Source organism: Naegleria lovaniensis, assembly GCF_003324165.1.
Source record: "Naegleria lovaniensis strain ATCC 30569 chromosome Unknown tig088, whole genome shotgun sequence".
NCBI classification, from domain to species: Eukaryota; Heterolobosea; class Eutetramitea; order Acrasida; family Naegleriidae; genus Naegleria; species Naegleria lovaniensis.
Window position 1 is genome coordinate 1 of NW_025407911.1, and position 20,835 is coordinate 20,835.

General features: G+C 37.7%; 7 protein-coding genes across 7 annotated transcripts; 4 read left to right on the forward strand and 3 right to left on the reverse strand.

The window, feature by feature from the left end:
* Positions 1–242: 242 nt before the first annotated feature.
* C9374_014673 (uncharacterized protein) lies at positions 243–3,848 on the forward strand (the record flags this gene model as incomplete). The annotated part of the gene is made up of 1 exon (XM_044690686.1): positions 243–3,848. One exon carries the CDS (start codon positions 243–245, stop codon positions 3,846–3,848), a length of 3,606 nt encoding a protein of 1,201 aa, XP_044541543.1.
* Positions 3,849–4,399: 551 nt separating this feature from the next.
* C9374_014674 (uncharacterized protein) lies at positions 4,400–6,892 on the reverse strand (the record flags this gene model as incomplete). The annotated part of the gene is made up of 1 exon (XM_044690687.1): positions 4,400–6,892. One exon carries the CDS (start codon positions 6,890–6,892, stop codon positions 4,400–4,402), a length of 2,493 nt encoding a protein of 830 aa, XP_044541544.1.
* Positions 6,893–7,651: 759 nt separating this feature from the next.
* On the reverse strand, positions 7,652–10,187 carry C9374_014675 (uncharacterized protein; the record flags this gene model as incomplete). The annotated part of the gene is made up of 4 exons (XM_044690688.1): positions 7,652–8,549; positions 8,630–8,929; positions 9,002–9,634; positions 9,700–10,187. 4 exons carry the CDS (start codon positions 10,185–10,187, stop codon positions 7,652–7,654), a joined length of 2,319 nt encoding a protein of 772 aa, XP_044541545.1.
* Positions 10,188–10,456: 269 nt separating this feature from the next.
* C9374_014676 (uncharacterized protein) lies at positions 10,457–12,512 on the forward strand (the record flags this gene model as incomplete). Its single annotated transcript, XM_044690689.1, has 2 exons — positions 10,457–11,748; positions 11,843–12,512. 2 exons carry the CDS (start codon positions 10,457–10,459, stop codon positions 12,510–12,512), a joined length of 1,962 nt encoding a protein of 653 aa, XP_044541546.1.
* Positions 12,513–13,346: 834 nt separating this feature from the next.
* On the forward strand, positions 13,347–15,299 carry C9374_014677 (uncharacterized protein; the record flags this gene model as incomplete). The annotated part of the gene is made up of 1 exon (XM_044690690.1): positions 13,347–15,299. The coding sequence occupies one exon, from the start codon at positions 13,347–13,349 to the stop codon at positions 15,297–15,299; it is 1,953 nt and encodes a 650-aa protein (XP_044541547.1).
* A 122-nt stretch (positions 15,300–15,421) lies between these two features.
* C9374_014678 (uncharacterized protein) lies at positions 15,422–17,521 on the reverse strand (the record flags this gene model as incomplete). Its single annotated transcript, XM_044690692.1, has 1 exon — positions 15,422–17,521. One exon carries the CDS (start codon positions 17,519–17,521, stop codon positions 15,422–15,424), a length of 2,100 nt encoding a protein of 699 aa, XP_044541548.1.
* Positions 17,522–17,835: 314 nt separating this feature from the next.
* Positions 17,836–20,597, forward strand: C9374_014679 (uncharacterized protein; the record flags this gene model as incomplete). The annotated part of the gene is made up of 2 exons (XM_044690693.1): positions 17,836–20,151; positions 20,238–20,597. The coding sequence occupies 2 exons, from the start codon at positions 17,836–17,838 to the stop codon at positions 20,595–20,597; spliced, it is 2,676 nt and encodes an 891-aa protein (XP_044541549.1).
* Positions 20,598–20,835: the final 238 nt, after the last annotated feature.

The following is a 20,835-nucleotide window of genomic DNA, read 5'->3' on the forward strand; positions in this document are numbered from 1 at the left end:
AACTTTGCGAAGAGGGTTGCGGGTCCATGAGAAGCGGGTTGTTCAACCAGAAAAAAATAACTCGAATTTTCGCTGTTTGGCGTTTACGGATTACACTCAACTGTACAACAGTCCCGAACATTGGTTTCCTATTGGTAACCGGTCTTCATCAAAACAGCGCATCTTTGTGAATACGTAGAGATATTTATTGTCGCAATTGTTAATTCCATTCCGATCATTATTGAAAAACCAACAGCAGCAACATGGAAAGATTACTTGAATTGCAACTCGTTTCTAAAGTTTGCAAAGAACTAGAAACAAATATTGGATCGGGAGAAAAGGCTCTTGCTGAATTTGTAATTTATTTGGCAAGAGAAGAATCCAAGAACGTTGATGATTTTTACAACAAATTAATTGACAATGATGCGGAATTACCAAGAGATTTTGTAGAAAGATTGTATGCAATGATACATAGAATGTCCAATTCTAAATTAGCTTCATCATCTGGTAATTCTAGCAGTGCAGATGGCAAATTCACAAGTGCTGGTCAATTCTCGGTGAGCTCACTCGTTAAATCGGAAGAGAAAGTATCTGGAGATGGCTTATCGGATAACAAACAAAAAGAGGCTGTTACAGTCTCATCGGACCAAATTAACGATCGATTACATTCATTTGATAAGAGCATTAAAGAAGAAATGGAAAATAATTTAAGAAGGAAATTGGAATTGACGAAAAAATTCCCAAGTTTATGTTTACCTGACAAATCAACAGTATATAGCTCGGCGAATGAAAAAACACCCAGTGACAAGAAGGATACATTTGACAGGAAAGATACCAGTCAGCTCGACAGATATGACTCCAAAAGTCAATTCAGCGACAAATCTTTAGATTCTCGCAGTAGTCGTTTTTCTAATGACGACAGAAATAGAAACGTTCCAGGGTCGTCGTCTTCAGCTGACGGCTCATCATCTAGACGCAATGCTAAGAGAGAATATACAGATACCATAGAAGTCAATCAGATTTATAAGGCTCGAGTTTCTGGTATCAAAAATTATGGTTTCTTTGCTAGACTTGAGGAGACGATTGATGGTGTGATTGTACGTGGAAATAAGGACGGTCTCTGTCACATTAGTGAAATCAGTAATGAAAAAAAAGTAACCAAAGTTGACGACGTGGTCTCCCGAAATGACATTGTTTTCGTTAAGGTCATTGTTGCTACCGAGTCCAGAGTATCCCTCTCGATGAAAGAAGTAGACCAACAAACAGGAAAGGACCTATTTCCAAGGAGAGCCCTCGCAAAGAATATGGGAGTACCAAGTCGTGAAGAAGAATCCAAGCTCTTAACTCATCACTCTGGCATTTCTCCAGCATTCTTAGATACCAGCAAAGACGCGAGAAGACCAGTGAAAAAGCAGAACCCCTACGATATGTGGGAAGAAAAACAACTGAGAGCTTCTGGAATGGCAAGCGAAGGTGGTGTAATTAATGAAGAAACAGGAGAAATCAATTATGACGAAGTGGAAGAGGATGTTGAAATTGAATTGAGTGAGAAGGAACCCAAGTTTTTGAGTGGACAAACCATGAAGGGAGGAATGGCCTACTCACCCGTACGTCTCACTCAAGTCAGAGACGGTACTTTGGCCAGAATTGCCGAAAAACAATTGGAATTTGCACAAGAACGTCGAGAAATTAAGGAAGAGCAAAAAGCAAAACTGCAAGGAGACATGGCAGATCTTGAAGCAGACGATCCCCTTTCAGAATACTATAGACGTATCAATGAAGCCACTGACTTTTCAGGAATGAAAGGATTTGCTGGTCAGGGAGCTCCAGATTGGAGAAAAACAGCCATCAGTGGTGTTGCTCAACGAACCTCTGCATCAACCATCAAGCAACAACGAGAGAGTTTACCAGTTTACTCGCTACGAAATGAGCTCATTACCTCTATTAGAGACAATCAAATACTCATTGTTATTGGAGAAACAGGTTCAGGAAAAACAACACAAATTACACAATACATTGCAGAGGCTGGAATTAATGGTAACAAGATGATTGCATGTACTCAACCTCGTCGAGTGGCTGCAATTTCCGTTGCAAGACGTGTTGCCGAAGAATTTGGTTGTAAATTGGGCCAAGAAGTGGGTTATACCATCCGTTTCGAAGATTGTACCTCACCAGATACTGTTCTCAAATACATGACCGATGGTATGTTATTGAGAGAGGCGCTTCTGGATCCTCTTTTAGAAAAGTACTCGGTCATCATGTTGGACGAAGCTCACGAACGTAACTTACATACTGACGTTCTCTTTGCACTTCTCAAAAAACTCACTCAAAAACGAAAGGACCTCAAATTAATTGTGACCAGTGCCACTTTGGATGCAGAAAAATTCTCCACTTACTTTTACACTTGTCCCATCTTTACCATTCCTGGACGAACCTATCCTGTTGAAATTTTGTACACTAAGGAGCCTGAAGAAGATTATTTGGATGCCACTCTCATCACTGTCATGCAAATTCACTTGACCGAACCAGCAGGTGACATTCTCGTATTTTTGACAGGTCAAGAAGAAATTGATACAGCGTGTCAAATTCTATACGAACGAATGAAAGCACTTGGTAGTGATGTTCCAGAATTGGTCATTTTACCCATCTATGCTGCCCTTCCTTCCGAAATGCAAACCAAAATTTTCGAACCTGCTCCTGTGGGTGGCAGAAAAGTGGTCATTGCTACCAACATTGCTGAGACATCCATTACGATTGATGGTATTTTCTACGTGGTTGATCCTGGATTTGTGAAACAAAATATTTACAATCCAAAGACAGGTATGGATCAATTGACTGTTGTGCCAATTTCACAAGCTGCTGCTCGTCAAAGAGCTGGTCGAGCTGGTCGTACAGGTCCTGGAAAGTGTTATCGTCTCTATACCGAAGAGGCCTATAAGAGTGAAATGTTACCAAACACAGTTCCTGAAATTCAGAGAACCAACTTGGCCAATACTGTTCTCACACTCAAGGCCATGGGTATCAATGACTTGTTAAATTTCGATTTTATGGATCCACCTCCACCACAATCACTCATTGCTGCCATGGAACAATTATTCAGTTTGGGAGCTCTCGATGATGATGGTCTTTTGACCAAAATGGGAAGAAAAATGGCAGAATTTCCACTCGAACCACAAATGGCCAAAACTCTTATTGCCTCAGTAGACCTTAAATGTTCAGATGAGGTATTGACCATTGTGTCCATGCTTTCTGTACAGGGTATCTTTTATAGACCTCGAGATAAGCAACAACAAGCTGATCAGAAAAAGTCACGCTTCTTCCAGCCTGAAGGTGACCATTTGACATTACTTTCCGTGTATCAAGCTTGGGAGCGAAGTAATTACAGTATACCATGGTGTTTTGAAAACTTTATTCAAGCAAGATCTATGAAACGAGCACAAGATATTCGAAAACAACTGTTAACGATTATGGATCGATACAAATTGAATGTCATTTCGTGTGGAAAGAATTATACCAAAGTTAGAAAGGCAATTACTAGTGGCTTTTTTGCTCACGCTTCAAAGAAAGATCCACAAGAGGGTTACAGAACTTTGGTAGAGAATCAACCTGTGTATATACATCCTGGAAGTGCTATTTTCCACAGAAATCCAGAATGGGTAATTTATCACACGCTCTTATTGACATCTAAAGAGTATATGCGTGATGTGATTACGATTGAACCCAAATGGTTGATTGAGTTGGCTCCTAATTTTTATAAGGTTCATGATCCAGCACATTTATCAAAAAGAAAACGTCAAGAAAAGATTGAACCTCTTTTCAACAAGTACGGTGACGATCCATTACAGTTATTAAAACGAACAAAGAGGTAAACAAATGTTGTAAAAGAATAAATCATGACCTTGTGCTAACAATATGAGTCATCTCAAACAAACAAAAAATGGACACATTGCTGAGCGTGACTTTGCTGGTACCTCTTTCCACTCTTTGTTTGCGCATGTTCATGGATGCCATGTCGTTTCACACGACGGTCACATCACGTTTGCAAAGAATTCAAAATATTTTCAAACTACTCACAGAATTAAATTATCGGAAGAGAACACTCACGTTCAAGGATCGGAATATTTGTAAGCTTCATTGTACTGAATACTAATTTAACACAAATATTGTTATGAATATATTTTATCATTTCATTTTGTTGGATTTTGCTCAAAATCAAAACACCAATATTTGTGTTAATCATGATGAAACAATTTTAAATTTTGCGAAAAGATGCCATTGATGAAGAAACTAGAAAAGCAGTTTTACTTTGTAGAAATATTTTACAATTTCTACAGTATGAACCAGCTTCGAATGTAAAATGTACTCAGATTACATTTGATGAAAAATCAACACTAGATCAACCTAGGGCCATTACATTATTTCATTGACCAAACAAACTCTCAAACTCATCCTCTAAAATATTCTCAGATTCAGAGACCATGTTAAATGATGCGAAAAACGAGTCGGAATTGGCGGTGCCACTGGTTCCATTCACAGTTGGAATTTCATCAAATATTTCAGCAATAGTGCTGTTTTCAATTGTAGAAGCATCAAATCCAGGACATTGAATTGCAGAAATTCCCAATTCATCAATACAATCAATTTCCTGTGAGACACTTCTCTTGATATTGAAAGGTGTTCCATTATAGATAATTCTCTCAACCTCTGTCTTTTTATCCTTAAGCGCCACAATAAATACAAGTGGTCGATCATGATTAATGTCTCTAAACGAGATGGCATATTCTACATGGAGGGACATTAATGAAGCTTGAATATTGAAATTACAACAATTGACAACATTGGTGTCAATCCATTGCTCTCCTGCAAATGTCAACTCTTGTTGAGTGTGGAAATCAAGAATTTTGAAACAAATATCATGATTCTCAGACAATTGTGTTGGAACGTCTACGTAGAGCAAGAATTGTTCATTGGGTGACAACTCTTTAGGGAATGCAAAATTTGGAAATTTGGACAAGTCCACAGTAATGCTCTGATGAAATACTGTCACAATAATCCATTGTTTGAGTTGATCGAATAGTGTTGGTGGATGTGCTGCCTTTTCTTTCATGACATTTTGTAATGGAATGGATGAGGACTTGGAACGTTTTCGTGAGCTTTCTGCTTGTGGTTGGCCAACTTCAGAGGTAGCATTTTCATCATCGTCATCATCTTCCATTTCATTCTCATCGTCGTTTTTCTTTCTCTTTTTGATGGTAGACGTTGAGGTGCTGTCAGATGAGGCTGCTTCATGGTTGTTGGACAAGTCTAACACATCACTACTCTCTTCCAAGTCATGATTAGCAGTTTCACATGATGAATGAATGTCAATGTACATGGTGACAAGTTTTTCCTTCTTGCATTTCAGTAAAGCATTGTAGTAAATGTCGCCCTTTGCCTTATTTTTCTTCTTGTTGGCCAAAATTTCAAAAATTGCAATAATGTTCGAGTTCGCTGAATCTGTGGAGGGAGAAGCATGTTGTGGCAGACCATTCCTGTGACCATTTCCCATAAACTTTGTCGTTGCAGAAAGATCCTTTCCTCGTATCTTCATCTCCACATGTGGTTGCGTGTTCTTTTTTTTAGGTGAAGCTTTTTTCTTGGAAGCCTTCGAAAGCGACTCGTTGTCATCCTTTGTTTCTTCCTCGAGTTGAAATTCCAAGTCTGAAAGACTATAATATTTACTTGGCAGTACCAATAACAAGTAATAGTAGCAATCCGTTCCAATTTTACATGTCGATGTTTCTGACAATTTGGAAAGTTGCGATCCAACATTGGGAGACTGAGTATGAATACTCTGTGGATTGGCCAATCGATGCCAAGGTTGTTCCGAGGTCAAATGATTGCCCTTCTTTCTTGGTGGGAAACCTTTCTTGATAAATACATGAATACTATTCGCCGTTTGTTCCATCTCAGTCATGGAGCTCAAACTTCCTGGACTTTCAACCATGGATGGTTGTTGTTGAGATGGTACTTGGAGATGATTGGGAGTAGTTGTATTCAACCGCGCCTGCTGCTTGTTTGGAGAAATCATGACCGTCGTAGGATCCGAGTTGCTACCAACACCACCACCCACCACAGAAACACCTCCTCCTGCTCCTGTTCCTCGAATATGATTCGGAGTAAGATTCCCATTGGCCATCAAGAGTTGTTGCAACAAGGCTGCAGCTGCATTCGGGTCATTATTTTTTGCCGCCATCAAACACGCTTGTTGTAAATGAGAAGGCGCGCTCCATTCTGTGCATGGCATTGGAGTCGAACCACCAGAAAGGGTAGTAGTGTTCGGATTGGGTGAAGTTGTATGTGAGGATGGAGGTTGAGAAGTAGGACCATTCATTACACTATTATGATTACCACTATTATTGGCCAGCATTAGGATGGAGAGTGCTTGTTGAGTCTGTGGCTGCTGCTGTTGTTGCTGTGAAGAAGATGAACAAACAGCCATGACTTGAGCCAATTGTTGTTGAAATTGAGAAACATCCAATAGTGGTGGTGGTGGTGTCGCTTGAGAACAAAGTGTTGGCGAGGAATGATGATGATTGGACGACATGGAGAATCCTCCTTGTTGTAATGGTGATGCATGTTGAAGAAGGTTCGAGGATGATGAATTGTTGTTATTGGTTCCACTACCAGTATTCGAAGAAGAGGACGGTGGTTCATTCATCATGAGTCGCATCATTTGCATGACCAGATTTGAGTCAACCATCATGGAACTTTGATTATTGAGGACTGATGATGCAGACGAATGATTCAATATCAAAGAATTGTTGATTGTACTATTGTTACTAGTATGGTCAGCTCCTGGAGTGGCGGTGTTGTTGTTGTTGTTGTCCATGAGAAGCATGGTGAGCGATTGATGATTGTTGTTGGTATTCATAGTGTTGTTGTTCTTGTTAGCAAAGTTGTGTTTGAGGAATGATTTTTGTTGATGAATTCTACTACTTCACAAGTTTGTGTAATATAGTATCGTTTCTGCCTGCTACTACTGTGGATGCGACGACACTTGTGTGGGTACAATTAATACTACACGCAGCAAGGATGGAAATACAACACACGAATCAATAATTTGATTTCAATTTGTGCTTGGGAAAATCAATGAAATACACGATGGCAAACTGTGATGAATACAAGGAAGTCTTTGACGACACAACAAGTGATTCAATGATTGTTGTGTTGCTAGTAAGTGATAAAATTCTTCTTCCGGTTAATTGCAGGCGCCAAATACCTCCTTGGTGTGGTAGGTGACAAGTGACTTTTTTTTGGTATTTTTCCACCATACAACTTCAGTGCCTTAGTCTGTAGATCGTTTGGAGGGCATTTGTATGAACATAGGGTTCGCTGAGTTGCTGAATATGCCACTTAATTTCCTCAAATGGAAGAATGCAATGAGGTGTTAAAGTCAAAATTGGTCTTTGAAGTCGGGTTTAAATGTGTGGCATGGAATGACCTGTTGAAGTGATCAACAACATTATTTTGGAAATGTGTTGAACTCTGGTCTCGTAGTGAATACATGTATTGAAAAAGCTTGTTTATAAAAGACGTTATGGTATTTTACAACTCACCTTTAGGGTACACGTGTAGCATAATGTGACAAGTGGTTGTATTTCTTGACCATGAAGGTCAGTCAACAAGGCGCCTAAAGAATCTGGCATGAGAATCCTCCCGATGATGTTCCATTGGTAGGTAAAGAGGTGCTTCGACGAGCTCGTTTGTTTTGTGATGGTGGCGTTTGCATGGGGGAAAACGCAGCTGAGGTACCTGCAGGTGAAGTTGTTTGCATGCTTAGATTTGCGGCATTGGGTGTTGTTGGATAATTTTCATCGTCACCACCATCGCTCGAGGTGATAGATTTTCTCTTCTTGAGAGTTTCTTGCTCCTTTTCGCTAAGTTGTGATAATGTTGGAAGAATGTGACCTTCTTTTGCTTGATAGTAGCTCATTACGGACACGCCCTTCTCGAATACGAGAGTTTTTAGTCCTTGATTGTGACAATTCATAACGTCCATCACATCCCTGTTGCAGTAATCTCCTGATGCCTTGTTAGTTAACTTCACCCAGCAATATCTAGCATTTATCCAAAATATCTTAATCATACCATACTTGTAAAAAGCTTCTTTGATATGTTCATTAGTTACTTCTTGCGACAGACCTGTTAACAAAAACACGTCAGATCTGTCTTCGAGTGGGTTGGGTTTCAAAAGTTTGAAATTGTGATCACAGTTCATGACATTGATAATGTTGACCATTTCCTTAATATGGGATAAATCGGCAACTCCGTGGAAAATTTTGTTTCGATTGGTACCAATGATTTGACTAATTTTCATGAATACAAAACCTGTCATAAAGGCGTCAAATGCTGCAACATGGTCAAAGTCTTTAATTCCTTCATAAAATTCGTCAAAGTTCTCAAATCGGGGTCCTCCAGCATCGGTTCTGTGCAACGTGTAGTCGAAGACTGTTCGTAGAGAAGTGTCTCTAACTAATGCTGACGAGATTTGTGGGTAGGTTTCACAGATATACTTGGTGTCAATTACACTATATTTACAAATATAAAACAACGAAAAAATAAAGCATGTGTGAAATGTCATTTCAACCATGAAAACAATTACACTTACTTTTCAAAATTTTCTCTCACAATTGCCTTAAATTCTTCCGACGATGCAGGAAGGGGCTTGATGAATTTATGAACGACATGCATCATGTCCAACATCGCATTGTGTCCAATTAGAATTAAATGTTTGTGTTTTGTAAGCTCTCGAATGACTCTAGAAAATCCAAGTTCTTGACTCACTGCCTCTTCAATTTCTCTATTAATTCTTTCTTCTGTTGTTTCGCTGCCGACTCTCGTGACACGGATAAATGATAGTCTTTTGTTGCCTGTGTTGATGGTATTTAGTACAAGTTTGCCTTCATATCTGTTTGTTAAGTACCATTAATAACATTATTGATGTTATATAGAGATATTTCTGCAAAGAATTAAAACTTACAAAGATCCCAATTCCTCAAATAAGAATTTTCGTTCAAACCCGTTACAAGGATCAAGGTCGAGCTCTGCATCGGTAGAGTTAGCTACCCAATCGGCGACTCTTTCTTTACAATTTTCCAAAAACTCTCGTTGTTCAGGTGTCAAACGGCTACTGTCAATTTTTTCGCCTCTATCGTTAGGTCTTCTTCTCGTTCCAGACCCTGTTGCTTTGCTTTTAACAATTCTTGTAATGTTTTCTCTTGTGGTTGTCTCTTCGATCTCATTCATGTAGGTAATACCATGAGCGATAACCTTATTAAGATCCATCTTGTTCTGAACTAAAAATTGAAGGCAAGTATTTTGACAAGAGAAGACACTAGAGCTTCGAGAGGGAGCTTTGAAAAGATAAAAGTTATATGGCCTTGCTGTGACTTTAGGAGATGCAGCAGTTGGAGAAGTCTTTTTGGCCAGTGAACTTTTCAACATTTGTCGTAAGCGTTCCGTTTCGTCTTGAATATTAGAAAATTCATCCTCAGGTTTTTCAACAAACCATAGGCAAAGACCAAATTGAACCACTTCGAATTGAGATGCACTATCTCTTAACTTTAAATATCTGTCTTCAATTGTATCGATGGGCATGATTTTGTGTTCCTCGCTACGAATTGATGGAAGTTTGCAGAATAACAGTTTAAAAACGAGAAGAAAGTTATATGAACTTACTCTAATTCCAAGCCAGTCATTTCAAGATCGAAGCTAATAAACGATGTCTTGGGCAGCAATTCTTTGATTTCAGCTAATTTTTCTTCAAAATTAATTTTTGTAACATCAATAATGGAAGGAGATTTCTTTGTGAGGGCTGTAGTTACAGGTTTAATACATTGAGCCGATTCCGAAGTGATGGCTAGCGCCTTATCTTCATCATCATTAGTTCCTACTATATCAGCATTTGAATCAGAGGATACTGTAACTGTATTTTCCACTCCTGATGATGATGGAGTTGAATTATCTTCTTCCGCGGAAACAGCAGGAGTTGGTGTTGAAGTTTCCAATTCATCGGTTTTATCAATTTCGTTATTGCCAGAATTTAAGTCTTGCTTTGATGATGCAAAGGGATGTTCGACCAATCCGTCATATGATGATGAGCCTTGCTGTTCTTGTTGTTCCGTGCTCTCATCGATCATTTTATTATCGTCTTCGTTTAATGGCATTTTTTCAATCAACAACGTGAGACTTCATTTCAACAAAAAGAATAATAATTTAACATCTATAATCATACAGTGATTTGGTGGTTTCATAGATATCATCTTGATGAAATTATTTCATTCATTGCCAAGAAAAAATTGGTTTTTCAAAAGTTCAATGTGTTTGTTGATTTTTTGAGTGCAAGAGTTCAAAAAAAATTCAAACGCTAATCATCACCTCTGCCATCACTTCAAATCACTTCTAAATTTTCATCCCCACAATATAACTCAACAACATGGTCAACACCAAGAGGCTCCTAAAGGAGATTGAAACAAAAAAGAAGATCACCGATGTGAAATTCTTTAAAGACGATGATAAGAGTAGCAAATCTCGGGATACAAACACATTCAACAGCAGTAACATGAATATAGCCTCTAAAAACTATGGTGTTCTTGTCTATGATTTGGAAGGTAAAAAATCTCTCTCGGAGATTGTTCAAAACTCCAAACTCAAAGCAAAATACAATAGTGAGGCCAAAAATTATTTCAATTTAATTGATGACTTGGAATTTCCGACAGCATGTAACAATATTTGTTTAGCTGCAGATGAGAATCACTTGTGGGCTTCTGGTATTTATAAACCACAAGTGAGATGTTTTACTTTGGATGATTTAACCATGAAATTTAAGAGACATGTGGATTATGAAATTCTTAAATTGTGTCCACTTACTTCAGATTACAAAAAGATGGCAACTTTGTGTGTAGATCGATATATTGAAATTCATGCTCAATGGGGAAGCTATTATCGATTTAGAATTCCAAAATATGGGCGAGACATTACATATCATGATTATAGTGCAGAGCTGGTCATGGTAGGATCAAGTAATGAAATTTATCGATTCAATCTTGAACAAGGAATGTTTAGGAAACCAACTCTTAGCTACTCGAATGCAGAAGCTATTAACACTGTGAAAATTAATCCTGTTCATCAACTTTTTGGTCTTGGATGTGATAATGGATTTGTGGAATGCATGGATCCTCGCTCTAAGAAAATTATTGGATGTATTGATGCCCATGACTCTATTAACACCATGCTTGGATCTGCTTCTTCGTGGGATTCTTCTTCGCGAGCTGTGACAGCATTCGAATTTGATAGTGATGGAATTGGTTTTGCTGTTGGTACACACTCTGGAAAGGTTGGACTCTTTGATTTGCGAAAGAAAGGTGCTGTTTTTGTAAAGGACCACCATACTGATTTACCAATCGTTAAAATTGCATATCACGACACTTCAAAGAATATTTTCTCAGCAGACACTCAAGTGGTGAAAATTTGGGACAAATCCAATGGAAACAATTATACCAATTTGGAACTCACAGCCAAGATTAACGATTTTTGTATCATTCCACACAGTGGTATGGTATTAGTGGGAGGAGAACGTTCCAAGATCAAACCTTTCTATATTCCAAGTTTAGGTCCTGCTCCAAAATGGTGTGCATTTGTCGACCAAATTACAGAAGAACTCGAAGATTTCAAGAAGAATACTGTCTATCAAGATTTCAAATTCCTTACATTGGAAGAAGTTCAAGAGTATGTTTTTATTTCTTTAACGTTATTCACAGATTTAACCTCATGCCAATTTATTTGTTGCATTTCACACTGCATCATTATGAACTTGAAACAGTCTTGGCTTGGAAGATTTATTTGGAACAGATCTATTACGGCCCTACATGCATGGTTTCTTCATTAAGATGTCTCTGTACCGAAGAGCTCTCGAGTATAGTGACCAAAAATCAGATCAAATTTCTGCTTCAGAAATTCTCACTCCCGGTCAAGTGGATAGCATGTCTGAAGAGAGACTCAAAGAAGAACGTGTGAAGGCTCTTGTCGACTTTATTACGCAAGAAGATGGCGAACAAGAAACCTCACAACAACAAACAAAGAAACCACAAATTGCTGCTGTCGACGATGACCGATTTAAAGAAATGCTTGACAATCCTGATTTTGCTGTAGAAGTCTCGGAAAAGAAGAAGAAATTCGAGGAGAGAAAAGCCAAAAGAAGAGAAGTATTTGACACCTCGAGTCATAGACGAGACAAAAAGGCAGAACGAGAGCAAGAAGACTCTATTGGAATTTATGGTATTGAGTCTGCTCAATCCCTCAATTACAATGATCATGCTGACTTTTTAGATTTTGGAACTAAGAACAAGAATGAACGAAACATGTCATTCCATTCACGATTAAACCGTAAAGGAGAGAATGAAGAGGCCAATGACAAAGATGATGGAGGTAATAAGAGAAAGAGACGAGGAGGTAGTGGCGATAAAAGATCCAAGCACGTTAAAAAGTACTAATTAGTAGAACCAATAAAAAAGTAGAATTGAAAGTTTTAACTGTTTTACCTAATATCCAAATATGTTCGCCACTTCTTCGTGATCCACACTTCTCTATGATAGTTTGCAGCGTCAAGTTCAATCACAACGTTATTTGTTGTTGTCAACAGAACCCTTATCAAAATTGATGATAACACGATCGTGACAAGTTGACCATCAACGGGCAATCAAAAATCTTCAAAGATCCACTCAAACGATCGCTCTCTCATCAAGTCACTTGCTCTTTTTTCGAGCCGTTGTTTCTAATTTTGAAAGACATGACGTTTTTTACAAATTGATTTTTTCAAACAAATACTTCAAATATTCAAAAAAAAGTCGCTAACTTGTTCTTCGCTCATCTCACAAGAATCGCAAGGAGTTTTCTGTTGCCATTGTTATTATTAGTCATCACCGACGAGTACTCACGCAAAACTCCTATTGCCGTGAATTGTTGTGTTCTTTAAGAATCATCCGTGAAGCAAACAACAACTTGTTCAGATTGATTTTTCAAATTATTATAACCAAATCCGAGCACTCAGCAATACATTCCATGAATCTGTAGTAAAAGGCTCTTTGAAAAACGGAAAATAGACCATCAGCATCCAACAGTAATTTCCTAAATTTTATATACGTACACTACAAACAACAACGCATCAGTTTTTCTTAACGCACTTTGTACTCCTCTTTCCAACCGGTGCTTTCATTTCGTGGTGTTTGTAGGAAATAGTCCATATATTTTCATTCTTTTCAACTGCGAGTATTAATACTTTGAAGACTCTCTCTTCCATCTTGTAGAAAGCACTAACAATAATCACTATGGTTTTATCCTTCTCCGGCAGCAGCAGCAACGGGATACCCATACCGTCATCCTCTACAACTTCACCCACCTCTCCAAGAGGAATACCTTCCAACACCATCACTTCCTCACCCAACAACAATAACTCTAGCCCAATTCCCATTCCCAACTCGAGTAATTCTCTCTTCACTAAACGAAAAACATCTAATGCCAAATATAAGCCATCCAATCTTAGTATTTCATCAGTGCGGGACGGCAAGGTTTCAAGAACACCCAAACAATTTGAAATTCCGCAAGAATTCTACATGTATTCATCATCAGTGCCGAATCCAACCACTTCACGACCTTCTTCAGTTTCTTCATCATCCATGATGTATGGCATGTCAGCAGATGAGTCATCATCATCCCATCAACAACCTCCTCAACATCATCACCATTCTAGTAAATCTCTCTCGTTTGCTAACATGAACCGTCATCAGCAAGATTTACCATTCTCTCCTCCTTCCACCTCATCAGCCATGATGATCAACACATCAACCATTTCAAGAGGACAACACGGAATGCATTCGGTTTCCTCCTCCTTTTCAAACTCGTCATCTTTATATGCCACTCCTCACTCTGCTTCGTCGTCTGGTTTTCATCATCCTCATCAACACCACCATCACTCATTTTCTCAACAACATTTTCCACCCAGTTCGTTGGGACATAATCACTACACTTCAGGCTATTTCAATCCTCACAGTTATGGTGATAGCAGTAGTGTTTGTTATTCACTGAGCAGTAGTGTGGATTCTACATGTTCTTTTGCAAGTCAATGTTGCAGTCCCAACGGAGGGTCGTTCATTCCCTATGACAAATTAAACAGAAAATTTAGAAAAATTAAACCATTGGGAGAGGGTTCATCGAGCACAGTTTCGCTGGTACAACAAGAGAGCACTGGTCTGCACTTTGCTGAGAAGATTATTGAACATTATGAAGAACGAGAATCCATTGTAAAGAATGAAGTTAAATTTCTGTCCATTTGCAAACCATGTCCAAACGTTGTGACGCTTTATGACTGCTTTCAGAAAGGAAATTCTATACACTTAATTTTAGAATACATGGAAGGAAATTCGATAGATATCATTGCTAAAAGATACAGTAAACTGTCAAGAAAGCAACGACAAGCAATTGAGGAAGATTTGGACGCACCCTTACCAGCACATCTCTCACCAATGACCTATGAAGATTGCGGTGACTCAGAATTAATTACTTATGACGACGATTTGGATGACTTGAATGGAAACGATATCATGGAAGATGAAATGTTTCCCATGACAGATGTGAATAGTAAGGCAGATAAACAATCAAAGAGACATTCTTCCACTCGCAGAAGGCTATTCGCAGAAGATACTACAGATAGCGCTAAAAACAGTGCTAGTGACCGCAGCCGAGGCATTCCTGAAGAGATTCTGGGATTAATGGTTGTTCAAGTTATAAGAGCACTTTGCTTCTTGGATGAACATAACGTGATTCACTCCGACATTAAGCCCAGTAACATTCTTCTAAACAAGAGAGGCGAGGTAAAATTGACAGATTTTGGACTTTCAACCTACGCAGACGTTGCACACAATAGACTAGGATCATTTGCCTACATGAGTCCAGAGAAGTTACAACACGGAAAGCATAGTCACAAATCTGACGTATATTCGTTGGGCGTTTCCATATTGGAATTATCGAAATGCAAATTCCCATTTTCCGAAAGTGGTTTTCACATGCACGAGATTCAAACCCTTGATGTGGAAAAATTTGTTGGAGATTCACATTCATATGATTTTAAAGATTTTGTGAAGAAGTGTATTCAAATTGATCCTTCTTCCAGACTTTGTGCTTCTGAATTATTGCAACACGAATGGATGCAACCTTTCAAGAATTTAGATAATGACATTGTTTGTTCCAAGATTGCAAATTGGTACAATAAATTGTTTGCTTGAAAGGTTTTCCTTAAACTATTCGTTGGTACTTTAATTGAGCTCGTCATGGTTATATGAAATTTTAATTATTTTACAATGAATTGGATGGTTAAATTATTGAGGTATGACAACTCAGCAGTTGATTAATAATCATCCTCCCTAACCCATTTGACTAACTTTTTTTCCTGAGCCGAATAATACTTGATGAGTCTAATCTTTTTGCAATGATTGACAATTTGATTTTCGAGTTGAGTGGTGTTCATGGGCTGCCTTATATCAAAAACGTCGAGTTCTCTCAAAGAATTTGAGCGAATGATCATGTTACTGTCAAAAGCTCCATTCGATAAGTTCAATCTTTTCAAATGTTTGAAACTTTCAATGTCCTTCGTGAGCAATTTACACATCGAAGGTCCCATCATGGATTTGTTTCCAGAAAGATCCAAAGTTCTCAAATTCGGAAAAAGAAAATGCCACGAGCAATAATGAAATAAATCATTATCGGCCAAGCTTAATTCACGCAACGAAGAATAATACGGGGCAGTCAATTTCCCATTCTTGTGCATTTCCACAAACATGGATCTCAATTGAAAATACAATTCCTGAATGGTCTCTTGACTCAATTGACAATCAATCAGTTTGAATGACTTTAAATGATTGTTAAATGTGAAAAATGGCAACACCACAAAATGAATGTAATAATTCGCTTGATTCGAGCAATTTGAAAAAGTCACTGATTGTATGTATGGAATGTAGAAATAATTTCGAACTTGATAAAATTGAATTGAAAATCGATGTTTCGATCGCGTCGAGTCCTGTGGAGTGGTCACATCTGAACCATCTTGTTGTTCATTGTCTTCTAAAATGGATATTTCATTCGTGTTGTTGATAGGTTCTTCAATTTTCTTTCGAATTTGAATGGCAATTTGTGAAGAACCAAGAGATTTCGATCTTCTTCGTTGTTGTTGTTGTTGATTACCATTATTATTCATCATTCCAATCATATTCATTGATTGTTGTTGTTGTTGTTGTTGATATTCATTACTAATTCTTTTCACACTTTTCACAACATGTCTTAAATGTTTTGGTAAATGTGAATGCAATGAAAGAGCATTGGGTTGCTGTCTGGAACCATTCCATACATTTGATTCTTCTGTAAAATCTCCCAATAGTAGTGTTGACGTCTGATTCGAATGATTGCCAAGTAAATGTTCAAATGAATTTGGACTTGCTGTGAGCATGCTTAAAAAATCATCGTCATAGGAAATTCTCAATCTTCGACAAGAAGAACGAGGTGACAACATGGCATTCATGAGAATTGAGGAAGAAGGTTGTTGTTGAAAGGATGATGAAGAATGTGTGAAAGATTGTGAATGTTCTTGTACTCGAAAAGAACTTGTTGAGCTCAATAATTGTGAATTGGATGTTGGATGAATAGGATTGGATGAGTTGGCATGTGACGTGAAAATGCTACGATTCGTATTGGTTGTGTTCTGAGAGTAATGATGGTCATGTCCTGTTCGATCATGACTCGGCGAATTCCAATCTTGTTGAGTATTCGTATTATTATGAGTATTCGTATTAATATTAGTATTGCTGTTATTCAAAAATATGGAATTATAACTCGCACTCGAATAATCTCTATAAAACGAATTATATAGAGCCAACATTTGATCAAATCCAATAAATTTCAAATGAGCATAAAAATCAAAAAGAAACAATCTCTGATTTCTTTCCTTTTCAAAAACTCCAAATAATTTTGACATGACATTATGTAATGAAAATGGAATGGATTTTGTGAGAGAGGCAGAAGAAGGTGAAATGGAACGTTTGTGGAGAGAGGCAGAAGAGGAGGATTTTTTTACAGGATGGAGAGTGGAAGAGGTATCATTGGAAGAAGATATGGTCGAATGGTTGGTAGCATTGGTGCTGGATGAGAAGACGGTGAAGGGTGAGGTAGTGTCACTTGTCAATTCTTTTAAATTAGACATGCTACTTGCTGTTTCTTCATAGAGTAACATTTTTTCATATAGATCACTGTAATGTGCTGTTTCAATTAATTTCTTCGAATAGAAAATAATTTCTGGGAATTTAATAAATGTTAAAATGTATAAAATAACATCAAATGGTAATTTCTTAAAATCATCAAAATCTATATATTCGGAATATAATTTGTTGTAGACTGTAATCATGTTTTTTGTCGGAGCAACAAACATTCCATGATCGTAGTAATAGATGTGTTGCATTTTTTTAATTGTTTGCGTGAGGCAGTTCTAATTTGGAAGGCAACAGCTGAAGAATGCCAAATGTCAAAAATGTCATTCTCAAAAGAGAACCTTTGAGGTCATGAGAACCAAGAGAACCAATTGAAAGTTAACCTTCAGAATTGTGGGCATCATCTTTTTGATTGCAATTAATATCTTGTTTGAGGTCTCATTCTTCGTCATCTTCCTTCACGTTTCTAATTCGAATTCAATTCAACAAATATAAATATTAATAATCATAAACAAAAATCTCATCATCACGCAAGCGAAACAACAACGGGTGATGGCTTTGAAAAATGATGCAAGCCACACGTAAGAATTTTGAATCCGAAGAGTTATTGGATGATGAGCTTTCATCATCTTCCCACACAACCTCTTCCGAAATTCATTTCAATGAACCAAATTTGGATTCATCCTCGAATAGGATAATTACATCATCATTATTGGTGAATCATCATCACAGTGATGATACTAACAATTTCAATAATAACATTGCAAATTCAAAGCATGGAGAGATCAATCAAATCATCAATGCTAATATTAATTTAAATCATTCCGTTTCATTCCGAATGGATCTACCATCCCACCATAACAGTAGTTCAAACCAAGAAGGAATTCAATTTGATGAAACGTCCAACACCAACAACACATTGAAACAACAAGCGTTGAAACAACAGGAAGCTTACGGAAAAGTAACTTCTGGTTCTTCGGATGAACCTACCAACAATAAGAAGAATCAACCATCATCATCACTTCAACAACAACAACCTATTTATTGGATTCCCATGCATAAACCCTCGTTATTGGAAGAACCCAATCAACAACTCCAAAATATTATTAGTCCCTCTCTGGAAGATGATTCCTTCTTGATGATAGACGTCAATGAGAGAGGAGATTTATATACGAGTCAGACCTTTCTCGATTCGAATGGAGTGAGGCACGATGAAGAAATTCGTAAACATCGGTTATATCCGAGTATGATTCCGAGTGGAGAGGGATTTGCTGGATCTCTCCCAAAGTACTCGGTCTGTTTGGATTTGGATCAAGTGGCTAAAGAGATGGGAAGTGATATTCAGGTGGATGTGAGCTCGTTTGTGAATGCTCCAAATTCGACAGCGACCACTCCAAATGTCATGGATTCAAGTAATAATATCAAGGATCAGAATCATGAGGTCAATGCAATGACCATGTATCCCTTGTTAATTTCAGCAGTAGATTCCGATTCCTTGTTTGGAAACGCCATTGGTAGTCAATTAGTGAAACGGAGTGGAGGCGATGCTAGCAGCAGCGGTAGTAATTTAGGACAAGCTCTGGCAGCATCAGCGTCCACAACAACAACAACCATTATGGCCACTTCAGTTGATTTAATTCCATTATTACAGCCACAAATTGAATTAGGATATTTAAATAATTTATTATTGAATGAATCGGCGGTATTGGACAGGATGGGAAAAAGACAAATTGAATTTCATCATGATTTTTATGTTTTGTGTTATGAATATTATAATTCGTTTTGCAAGGTGAAGAAACTGAAAGACTCACTCGCTCAATTAGTATCGGAACAGAAAGGATTACAGAAGTCTCTATTTACATTCTCTACTAAAACTTTTCAGTCACCAACCTGTCAATGTGGTGATGGCTATCAATTGGTGGGATCTGTGACGGCTCTCAATGCTACGCCCAACAAACATGTAATTGAAGCGTTACACAAAAATTTTGCACAAATCCGAAGATTGTACCATGACAATGTTGTGGAGGCAAATTTATTGAACAAGTATGCGAACATTCGAATTAGTCATTATTTAGATGAACTTATTTCCAGCTCTAATTTATTTAATGTGCAAACACCCATTGTGCTGACATTGCAACACAATACGCGATCAGAACATGACAACGAAGTTGTTGAAAGATTGAAAACCTGCATTCAGATCTTGTTCTTTTTTGAGCAGGTTACACACGGTATGGCATCCATTGTGACGCCTTTAGGATGCACAGAATTGGAGTTCTCACTCGACGAGACGATGAAAGAACTCAAGTCGTTTAGGAACGATATACGGAATTGGATTTCATGGTGTGTCACACAACTCATCAAAATTGCCACCATTGAAGACAATCGATTTATTATTTTTGAGATTGTGAAATGTGACATGTGGGTTCTTGGGCTGCATTTATGCTCCAATTTCCAATTCATTGATTCCGACAGCAGCGTTGATCAATTTCTTGCCTTTTTCTCACTCTTCCTAACCCCTACGTATATCAAAGAAAATGAACTCATTCTTACTGAGGATGATTATTTAAGCCTGTGGCAACAGCTACGATTATTTGAAAGTATGGATTATATATTATCAGGATGCACACAACAATTTTTCAAGGAAAAACAATCTTCCTATTTCACATCCCTCTCGCGAGCATTCTCCTTCATTGATACTGTTCTCTATATTCTATACCAGGCCTTAATTAATTTTAGCAAGTCACCTTCTCATTCCTCCTTTACTCGAATGCTCTCACAAAACATGGCGCGGCTTGTCCAGATGGCTTCTAATTCTATAAGTCAATTAGAAGGAGTGAGCACTGAAGACATTGAGTATTTATTTAACAGTTTTTATGTGAAGGTATGTGACAAGTGTATTTTACAAACATATTATGGACACCCTAAATTCACGTTACGATTCTTGATCGAATTTTACTTCATGTATAGTGTTTTAAGGGACTTCTTTCTTCAACTTCAAACTTGTGGTCCTTCCTTTCCGAATTACCATATGAAATAATTTCTGAAGCCTGTGCATGTTCCATATTTTGGATCATGTTTAGAGACGAGAAAACTGTAGATATGAACATTTCGTATGACGTTTTGCGCGATCTTGATTTGTGGACGCACAAGTTGAATGAAAACAAAACATTGAGAAACAACTTTATCACAATGTTCCAACAGAAAGAATGTGGATACTTGTTCCCAGTGTTGTCTCGTTTGGGTTGTTCTCATTCATTTGGTCTTGCTTCAATAATTGTTCATGAGTTATTCCTGATAGGATGTAAGTTATCCATTGTTGTATCATAACTGTGTACCAAGATTGTGAAATTTGTTTAAATTACGCCGCAATGACTAGTTATTAATGATACATCACGAGATACGTACTTTAGAGATGCTACAAAGAATATTGTTCTTATTTGTGAAGCTCATCCACGATTAGTGTCTCTTGTATTGGCACTTGTCACAAAATATTTAAAATTTGTAGATCGGTATTCCCTAACTATCTTCAAGCAGTTGCCATTAAAGAGCTGGAAGATTCACCAAA